The sequence below is a fragment of the Scedosporium apiospermum genome, assembly GCF_000732125.1.
Source record: "Scedosporium apiospermum strain IHEM 14462 chromosome Unknown SEQ_SAPIO_0088, whole genome shotgun sequence".
Lineage (NCBI taxonomy): Eukaryota > Fungi > Ascomycota > Sordariomycetes > Microascales > Microascaceae > Scedosporium > Scedosporium apiospermum.
Genome location: NW_015971789.1, coordinates 2,600,552 through 2,610,920, shown reverse-complemented (window position 1 = coordinate 2,610,920; position 10,369 = coordinate 2,600,552). Strand labels below are relative to the sequence as shown.

Genomic DNA, 10,369 nt, shown 5'->3' with positions numbered 1-10,369 from the left:
CATCATCAATTTGTCGATAGTGAAGGGCAGTACGAAGTAATATTTGCAGTACGAAGTATTTGCAGTTGACATCAGGGTTGGTTGTACAGGTACTTTGGAAGTTTTACAAGCTGCAGCGTAGACAATGTACCATTTTTGCAAGTCTACCTCTACTACCAATTAACGCGAAAATGTCCCGACGCGACGGACTTGCTCTCTGCTCAGTACGAATCTCAATCTCGCCCGCGCCTCAACTAACTTCAACCGCAATTTCAGCCCACCCGAGCAACCTGTGCATCAGTCCCCATCAAACCGACCAGTGGCAGTCGAGAACAAATACAAGGACTAGGACGAGGCTGGAGCGAAGAATTGTGTTCAAATCAACAACATTAACCCCATAATTCATAATTCGTTCTGCTCGACTAGTGAGGGGCCACCTCGACCGAGCCTGCACGCTGCTGCTGCCACCGCCTTTGGGATATTTCTGGTCGCCTTCTGTCGGGGCTTGGACTCGGTTAGAATTGGGATTGGGACTGACCTTGAGTGGGCTCAGTTCGTTACCGTCTACCTCAGCACCACATCTGCTGTATCTCCATTGTTGTGTCCATCAAGATCTTGGGAAGAGGCGTCTCGATATCACGAGTCTGAGCCTAGATACCTACAAGTCCGCAGAAGCCGTTCACACCCTATTGGCATCTACGGCTTGATACTCATCTCTTCACACACCCTCTCATCCATCCTTAGCCGTCTCCCGACTTCGTACCCTCACACCCTCATTCCTTGCCAACTCTAGCTCAGCCCTTTACTCCCACCCCTCCCCTCTCCTCACCCCCCGATCCTAAACCCACTCAATTCCATTCCAAAGAGCAGGACGAAACACAGAACAACCATGCCACCCAGGAAAAGCGACGCCTCGCGCAAAAGCGACGTCGCCGTCCGTCCCGCCCCCAAACCCGCCGAGCAGCCCCAGTCCAAGACCACCCCCGCCGCCGAGACCCCGACTCAGCCCCGGCCTGAACCCTCTACTCCGGCGACGGGCGAGAAGAAGGATAAGGAGAGCAAAGAGACGAAGGAAGGAGTTAGCATTGATGTGAGATTTTTTTTTTTTTTTTTTTTTTTTTTCCTTCTGGGCCTCCCCGTGATTAGAAACGCCCAAGAGTTGGAGATACTAAAACCGATTTTAGGATCTAAATCTGCCCAAGTCCATCATCACGAGGCTGGCCAAGGGAGCGTTACCGCAGAATATCCAGCTCCAGAGCAACGCCGTGATTGCTTTACGGCAGAGTGCCACGGTGTTTATCAGCTACCTTGCCTCTCAGTAAGTTTTGTTTCTCCCTGCAGATGGTATAAAGATGAGAGAGAGAGAGAGAGAGAGAGAACTAAGAAGCGTTGACCAGTGCAAACGAACATGCCCAAAATGCGGGGAAGAAAACTGTTCTACCAGCCGATGTGTTCCAAGCCCTCGAGGACACCGAATTCGGCTTCCTCAAAGGCCCTCTAGAGGCCGAATTTGCTAGTATGTAGAGAGAGAGAGAGGAAAAATAAAGGATTGAGAACAAAACTCATCCCTTGGATTTGTTTTGCCACCAATCTATCCAAAGCACACCCATCGCCTAAGCCTTGCTAACTCACAAAACCCCAGAATTCAACCAAATCCAAACGGCAAAACGCTCCAACTACCGCCAAAAAGTCGCCGCTGCCAAACGCGCAGCCGCAGACTCTTCCACCCTCAGCGCCGCCGATACCACCGTTAACACGGACGCGGACACCTCAACTATTACCGAGCCCGAGCGCGGGGGCGGGTCGAAGGCGAAGAAGGCGAAGGTTGAGAGGGGGGCAAGTGTGGAGGAGGAAGAGGCTGATGATGCGGAGACGGAGCCGGAGGAGGAGGAGGAGGTAGAGGATGATGAGGAGGAGGAGGAAGAAGAAGAGGATGAGGATGAGGATGAGGACGAGGAAGATGAGGAGGGAGAGGATGAAGAGGAGGTGGGTGTGTTGGAAGAGAGGGATGATGATGATGATGATGATGACGATGAGGATGATGAGGGTGATGAGAGTGATTAATGGACAGTATGAATCCTTGTAAGGACCCAGAATAGCTAACAATGGAATATTCACCTCATCTTATGCTTTGAAAATGATCACTTAAGTTAGAAGTGAATAGCCTAACTCACTTCAAAGTCTAGAAGTCAAATGTGCATGGCATTTTGATCAAGGAAGGAAGCAGGTATGTATTCAGACTGACATACGACAAGAAGCACAAAAATAACAATCATATATAGGAACCCTCAATTCAAAGAAGAGGAGAAAAATGAAAAATCCTCCCCAAGTAGAAAGCATAGAAAAGATCCCTACCCATCCCAAAATCCGAAACCCCAACGTAACCTAGCCCAGTCCCCGATAAACTGGGCCCGACAAGCAGAGACCCTGGAGAATCATGAAAACCCGCCAGCACCTTGCAATGCATCCGGTTTCTGTCCGTCCGCCAATGTGCCAAAAGGAAAGGGGGGGAAAAAATACAGCAAGAGAGAAGGAGCTAGAAAAGAAAGTAGAAACGCTGTTGTCGTCGTCCCAAACATAGTTTCATATGTCCGTTAACAGGAAAAGACGAGGAGTGGTGTGTCGAAAATAGAAAGGAGGAAGCTGACTCCTCGATCCTAACATCAACAGGGCCAGAGCAGCGAACTACACTTAGGAAACACGGAAAACATCAGAAGGGGAATTTAGGAGAAAAATAACTAAAAGGATAGGATTTAGGAGATAAGAAAAAGGAAAGAAAGGTAAAATATATCTTCCGAAGAGAAAAAGAGATAAGAAACGAGAAACCCTGACCCAACAGCCCCTTCCATTGCCGAGGTATCCTTGATGATGTGCCATTATCAAATCCAAAGAGAAGAAAAAGGAAAAAAAAAAAAAAGGTCTTGCGAAAAGCAGAGACTCAGGACACACAAGTACAAACTAACAATACCATGATGAACCCATTATACACAAGCAGACAAGAGGGGGGATGAAACCAGAAAAAAGGGAGGGCAACAAAAGAACCTCCGGAACATCTGAAAACCACACAAGCAAAAACAATCTACCTGCCGCCGTTAGGGATTCCGTTCCACATCACATATACCTCCGGCAGTTACCCATGTCATCAAGTATAAGACAACGCTTCCCCTTCAGATGTCCTCATTGATTGTTCGGCCGTGATCGCAAAAAGCAAAGAAAGAAAAGGAAAAAAGAAGTAAAACAAAAGGGGGGAAAAGGAGAAGGGACGAAAAAGAAAAGAAAGAAAAAAGTGGTAATGGTCATGGTTTGGACACGAGTAAAAACCGAAGCTCGACCAACACCTGAGAGACGCTTTGTAGCAACGGAATGGACCACTGCTAGAGGGAAGCAGTGAAGCAGTTATGAAGTGCTATCGCCCGTGCGGTTCGAGGGTGCAAGGATAGGGCGAGTGGAGAAAGTTATTCGAGGCGTGGAAGTATATCGAGTCGCAGAAGATGTCGGGCAGGCGGAAATCGCCGAGAACTCTGCGGGAACGTAGTTACCGCGTCGAGTCTGGAGTATCGAAGTTCCGTCCACAATAACTGCTTGTTGGCCCATGCGAGGCGAATGTCTTCCCGAGCGTCGATTGACGACCAGTCAGGGGAGGATTTTGCAACAGAAATTGTTCTTTTCAGAATATTTCCCATCATCCTTTGACCAGCGCTCAACTCGAAATATATGATGCGAGCACAAATAACTCCATCTCAGTCTCCCGTCTCATCCGAAGCACGCGGCTCGAACGTCGTAAGGTACCAAGTCAACCAGGTGGTAAAAGAAAGACATTAACCTCTCCATCCTCTCGTAATACTGGGAGAGGTTAAGACGGATCTGGTAAGACAATGGGGGCGGAAAGGAAAAGGACAGAAAATAGCAAACTTGTCGGGAGTTACTTCTCGGGGCAAAGCAACGAAAGGGAAAAAAAAAAAAAAAAAAAAAAAAAAAAAAGAGAAAATAACCCAAGGAGAGAGGAAGCAGGTATGAGAAACAGAGAGAAAACGTATAAAACTATAAACATGTCCAACACTAGGGATATAGACGTTAACCCGATTCACCGTATTCCCGTACCAACCTGCGAATAAAGAGAAATAGAAACCCGAAAAAAGGAGCGAGAAGTGAAGAAGAACAAGAAGAGCAACCTTAAGGGGAAAAAAATCCAGTTCCGAGCCCTCGAATCTCCAGCCAATAAACCCGGAATAAAAGTCCCTTGGTAGTTCCCCGATCAATCATTGTTGCTGCGCGTTGGCCCACCACTGCTGGGTGGCGGGAGTTTGCTGGTTGGACCAAGTCTGAGAAACAGCTGGAGAGGCCTGAGTATTTTGAGGCATGTATTGCCTAGGGGTGGACTCGGCAGGATACATGCCCTGGCCGGCAGCGCCATAGCCCTGGCTCATCCCTGGCATGTTCGAAAATGGCATCCCAGGCTGGATCTGCCCGCTACTAGAATGTCGAAGTTGGGAGGCAGCAGGTTGCTGTTGGGAGTGCGACTGCTGCGTCTGTGTAGTATAACCGGAGTATCCATGTTGCGGCGTCTGTGGGGTTGGTGGCCACATCTGGCTCGATTGCGGATAGTTGTATCCTTGGGCCTGTGCTAGGGTCCCCGTAGTTCCTGGCGACAGAGACGATGTTGGCCTGGTGCTCTTCTGAGCGGACGTCTGAGTCATACCTCGTATCGGTGCTTGGCTCATGGTACTCTGGGAATGTATCGACTGCGAGTAGGCGGGCGCGGCCATCATCATCTGCGGGCTCTGGCTCGCTATGATCCCCGACTGCGGTAGTCCAGCGGCAGTCGTGTGTGGCGACTGCGATGGTTGGCTTGTGGCAGTAGTGTCGGCAGCAGGAGCCGGAGGAGTGAGGTTAGTAGTAGCGGGCTGCTCATGGGGTCGCCTCCATACATTGTTGAGATAGTCGTTTCGCATGTCGCGCTGCTGGTTGATTGTCCGGTTAAATTCGGCCGCGTGGTGTGCCTGGGCATTGAGTTCCGGGACTGCGGAGGGCCGGGTCTGGTCCTGGTAGGCTGGTCCCGTAATTTCCTGTCGAGGTCCGCCCTTGAGGATGCCACTATAATCGCGGGTCCTGGTGGTATCATTGAGGTCTGGTCCTAGTGTTATCACAGGCATTCTTGGCGCAGTTCCTAGTGGTCCTCCAAGCATACCTGGTTGAACAAGTTGGGGTTGTGCTCCTGGGAATGGCGCCGGGGTATTGCTGTAGACGATCTCGCCATGCGGTCCACCCATCATGACGCTGTTCTGCGCCTCGGCAGCGGCCGCGGCCTCCCTTGCTCGCGCACCTCCCGGCCGCTTCTCGCCAGCCAGGTCATTTTCGGTAAAGCCTTGCTTGCGCGCCTTAGTCTCCCAGTAGTCATCCCTGACCCTCCTACCGTTGACGATCACCCGGCTGCCGAACTGGCGGAACATCGATCGGGCAGTAACAATGGCAATCTGCCTCGACCTGTAAGAGAACGGGAGAATCTCCTGAGCGACCAGATCGTCCTTTTCGACTTGGCTTGCAATGATTTTGTATAAAGACCTGTTCTTGTTAAATAGCAAATACGAGTCGCGGTACCCGAGAACCCTCGCGCACTCGGTAGCGAGCATAAACAGCTTGTCGCCACGGTGGGGAACCAGGAAAGTCCGGCAACGATATTCGCGACCACCAAGCAGTTGTCCGTTGGGCATCACCTTCTTCTCTCCAAATTCATCAGTCTCCCTCGGGATATACTCGTCACCGGCAGCATTCAGTTGGTCCGTCGTGTGGTCCCTAACCGTTGGCAGGGCCTTCAAAGTAGTCTTTGTCGGCGTTGTCTTAGCTGGCGCCGGTGCCGGTGCCGGTGCGGGCGCGGAAGTATAGGCATTCGCGACCTGCCCCGCGTGCGAGGCGGTTTGTGTTTGTGGTGTTTGGGACGGCATTGTGGAGTGGGATACGGTGCTCGGCGTAGTCGTGGCCTGACCTGGGGCCCCGGCGATTCCACTCGTTTGTCTCGATTTCATAGATCTCCCGCGCTTTCTCGGGTTGGATTCGCCTGCAGAATGGGAGAGAATATGATTAGCTTAAGTGTCCCTAGCGTCCCTTTCCATTTGTCACGCAAGAGCAGTGTCTCTAGTGCACGGCAATAGAGCAGTGTTACGCGAGAGACCATGTATCTAGTATGAAAGGAATGGTGGGCCTGTGGGTATATGCAACAACGGCGGAGGTATTACTCACTGGTAGCATTCACAGTCGCACCAGACACGAGGGGATCTTGTTGGTCGTCGTCGGAGCGGCTTCGCTTGACTCCTCGTGGGACCGATTCGATCAAGTCTTTTTGCGCACCAAAAAAAGGTCTGCTGTCAGCAAACGCCTTGCGTTCTAATGTTCCAGAAAGACGCTTATTTTTCCTTTTTCAGAGTATAAAAAAAATCTCAGTTTCCAAATTCGCTAACAAATGACCACAAAGCAATGAATGGAAGAAAAAAGGCGTAAAAATGGTTGGAAACGGCTCCATTTTTTGGTGGCGAGAGCAAGAGGTGGCGTTGTTGCAGTCGCTGCGACTAGCGCACTCGGGAAGAAAGCATGGACGCGGCCCTGGGGGCCCTGGGAAGAGGGAAAAGAGAAGCTGGCGGCTACTAGAGCTCGGTCGAGGCTTTTTCGAAAATGGTCACGATATTGAGCTGCCAGTCGTCGCGCGGATGCGATTGTTTGGCGGTGCTCGTTGCAGCGTCGTCGGATGGCAGGCCCAGAGCTCTCTCCACGACAAAGGACCGCGGGAAATGAGATGCACGGAGGAAGAGAAGCAAATTGTAGGAGCAAGAGCAATAAACAATCACAATCACATACCTGGTGAGTTGAGAGCTGCTGGGTTGATTGTCGCACTATCAGCGCTGCTTGGCTGGGCGGAGTACATGAGTGCAGCAACACCAACACGTCAAAAAGTCAAGTTCGACAAAGACGTGTCGTGAAATAGTTGGGCTGCCCTCTTTTCTGATGGAACGCGCTGGGAGAAGCAGGTTCTGAATCTCGGAGCGTGTGGAGTTGGAGGGAGAAAGATGCAAGCAGGATTATTCGTGCATATGGTTGGCGCAAGTGCGAAGCGTGGTTCTTTCTTTGGGGGGCGTGTCAATCGTGGGTCCTGGCCGGTTACGTGAGTATATGAGGAGAAGGGAGGAGACGACGAGGGTAGGGGACCATAGGGAAACACAGGGTAGGTTAGATTGAAATGAGGTCTCCAGTAGGGTCGCAGGGCGGCGGCGGGAACATGACTGGGGGCGTGCATCATTGATGTAGTGTGCGGTGCGGATGGAGTACGGAGCGGAGGAGCGTGGTGAAGCGTGCGCGTAAAGTACCTGAAGAGGGGAGGGTACAATGGTACAACTTACCTACTTAGTGGATATTGATGTGACTTAAGTATATCGGGACCCGCTAGTCATAATACTCGTGCTCAGACTAAGAATATCGCTAAAGTGCGATGTACTTAATCAGTACGGCGGTATCCACCTGACTAAACTGGAAAATTAGTGTACTGTATGAGGTACTAGCGCACAGGATTCCGAAGTTGAGGTGGGTGTGTGGTGTGTGCTTTATCGTCCGGATGGGGGGGTGGATGAAGTTCCGGGGGCGGAGAGAACCCAGGAGGCTTGGGACATTGGGAGATTGGGGTGTATGGGATTTCTCGTTTGGAGGTGCGTACAAGTAGGTACCGTGCAATGGGTTATGGTTGCAAAGAGGAGGAGAGTTGTTGTGTTGCGATGGAATCGTAGGGATTCTGTACAGCCGATCGAGGACGAATGTCGCAAAGGTGTACTAGGTGCTTGTACGAAGTACACGCCTCAAGTAGTGATACGGTGCTGACTACTGTAGGATGCCGTTCAAAGTAGTCGAGTCGGACCCGAACCCAGGCAGCGACTAGGCATGTGCGAAGTAATAGTTCAGGACGCGAAAGGGAGGGGAGGGAAGGCGGGGAGATGGGCAAGGTAGGGCTCAAGCGTTGTGCGGAATGGGCTGGATTCGAGCGATCTCTGATTACTTGGATCGGTTAACCCCGTTGATGAGAGGATGCGGTTGTGCAAGACAGCTCGGAGACATGTGCTGTTTGGCAGGTTCAAATGTTGTAGATGGATTCGGCGACGAAGCCTTTCCTATCATCCCATCATCTGTATTTCGAGAGAAAGCCGGTTGAACTCGAGACGATCCGAGGCTGGAAGTGGGAGTAAAGCAGTATGCGTACCCTCGTATCGAAGCGAAGAGAAAGAGAATGCAAAGGAAGAGTAAGACAGAAGGAAGAAGAAAAGAAAATGAATGAATGATGAGAAAGGCTGGTGATTATACCCAAGCGGGACAGGGCGGAAATACCAAGTTACGAAGGATTGCTACTGGAGACGGGGTGGAGGAAAGTCGGGGTAACAGTCGTTCCAGACATTCGGGGGGTGGTATCTATCATGTGTAGCCGACGACAATGGACTTGACAAAAGCTGAAAGACGGGACAGCGCCCATGTCTCCTCGGGACCTTGCACGCTGTGTCGAGGGCGTTCAAAAAGAAAAAAAAACTTATACCGAGGACAGAAATGCTCCTTGTCCCAGAGGTTTTGCTGTGATTGCCATTCGCCGGGTATATCCTGGGGACTTTTAACAAGAACAGGTTTCTTCGCACGAAGGGTCTGAGGCGAGGCAATGATACGAATACCGAATACTTAAAATCGATTCTCGAGCATCGTGTTCATATGAACAGGCTTGTCAGCAGTCGGAGAAGAAGCCAAGGTTTCGCGAAGGCCATATAATATCGCCAGTGATCCAGTTCCAAATAGTATCATATGTCGATTGTCATTCGAATCGGCCAGAGAACGAAATGAAGCATCTGAAACTTTGGATCTCTTTGAGGTACACAAGCTTATGAATCCATTCGTCGTCCATCCCGATCGCCCTTACTCCGGGGATGCAGGGTTGACTGGAAGGAGGGCATGGTACGAAGTACTTCGTACGACAGGGTCGCAGGGGTGTGTAGTAAATTCCGGTGGTGTGTACAACCGCGATACGAGTTGATGAGTACAAGCGGGGGGGCATATGCAACACGACCAGGGAGGAAGGGAAGTGGAGCACGGACATCCCTTTGTACATGTATTTCTGACAGGATCCCTGGACTGCGCTTTCTGCTTTCTGCCGACCACCAGAACTTGCATCGTCATAAAGTACTCTATTGAGTGGATGTACAAGGTTATCCCACCCAAGATATGCATCGAAACATGGAAATACGGGCGTTCAAGACCACGGTGTGACCGGTGAATTGAAGTCCCTTGAGCGGCAGGAGGTACTTCATGGAGAAAGCCAATTAGCTCTTGCCGAGCCAAGGTCTCGTGTCGTCATAGGTCATCTGTACGAAGTACGAAGTACTCCACTCCGCACCCTTCATGCCTTCTCTTTTCTCTCACTCAAGCAATCGTGCCCATGCTTGTAGTTTATTTCGTTGACATGGTGGTACGGAAACGAGCTTGATTTCCCCAGGCTCCACGTACCGAAATCCATCAACTTACTTCGTACTTGTTAAATGTGGGCACCCCCTGCGGACGGTGCTCAAATATTCCCCATCTGTGTGTTTTCCTCGGTGGGACGGCAAAGGTAGCTGATTTGATGACAGCCGACGACGATAGAGTCAGAGAGTACAACTGCGACCATCAAGGAAGGCAGCACACGCGTCTTCCCTGTTGTGTATCGCCATGCTGACAATTCCAGGCCAGGCGATCGAGGTATCAGATCCCTAAGGAGGAAAGACAACCCCAGACGCCCTGGAGGCACATCTAGAAAGGCATGCTCAGGGATAAAGAGAAACAAAAATGTCTCTTGTCTCCTGGTTATGCGTAAGAACAAGGAGAAAAGTCTCATCGGTTTGTCGAGTTCACGTTCACATGAGCCCCAAGCACGGTTCGTTTCTCTGAACCCCGAGCCTCAAATGGGCCAACTAGTACATCTTAGTTTCTCGAGCATAAATCCCCCTAGCGGTTTCCAAGATCAAGGGTGCGAGCGGGGTAATGCTACGATGGAGGACAAAGTGCGAAGTAGATGAGCACGGATACTAAACTTGTCGTCTATCAAGAAAAGCCAATGCGAGTGAGGACCCTGCTTTTTCTTTTATTATTTTTGAGTTAGCTTCTGGTTCTATTCCGAAGCCAAAGAAGACGGTTTGGGAAATGTCTCGCTCTTCGATCAAGAATGCGATCAGATTGTGTGGCGAGTGAGCGTAGGCCAAGGCACGGACTTTTCTGTTCCCGTCCCAAGCTCCTACCCAGACCAAAGCGATAGGATTTATGGAAGGAGGGGGCGTAGATGGGGTTCTAAGTAGTGGTGTGGACGCAGTAAGTAGGACAGCATGGGGTCACAGGATGAGAT

At 50.7% G+C, this 10,369-nt stretch overlaps 2 protein-coding genes across 2 annotated transcripts; one reads left to right on the top strand and one right to left on the bottom strand.

Annotated features, from left to right (window-relative positions):
• Window positions 1-868: 868 nt before the first annotated feature.
• Window positions 869-2,043, top strand: SAPIO_CDS3681 (Nardilysin; the record flags this gene model as incomplete). The annotated part of the gene is made up of 4 exons (XM_016786431.1): window positions 869-1,069; window positions 1,164-1,297; window positions 1,377-1,495; window positions 1,622-2,043. 4 exons carry the CDS (start codon window positions 869-871, stop codon window positions 2,041-2,043), a joined length of 876 nt encoding a protein of 291 aa, XP_016644437.1.
• Window positions 2,044-4,238: 2,195 nt separating this feature from the next.
• On the bottom strand, window positions 4,239-5,921 carry SAPIO_CDS3680 (Chromatin structure-remodeling complex protein; the record flags this gene model as incomplete). The annotated part of the gene is made up of 2 exons (XM_016786430.1): window positions 4,239-5,113; window positions 5,168-5,921. 2 exons carry the CDS (start codon window positions 5,919-5,921, stop codon window positions 4,239-4,241), a joined length of 1,629 nt encoding a protein of 542 aa, XP_016644436.1.
• Between the last annotated feature and the right edge of the window lie 4,448 nt (window positions 5,922-10,369).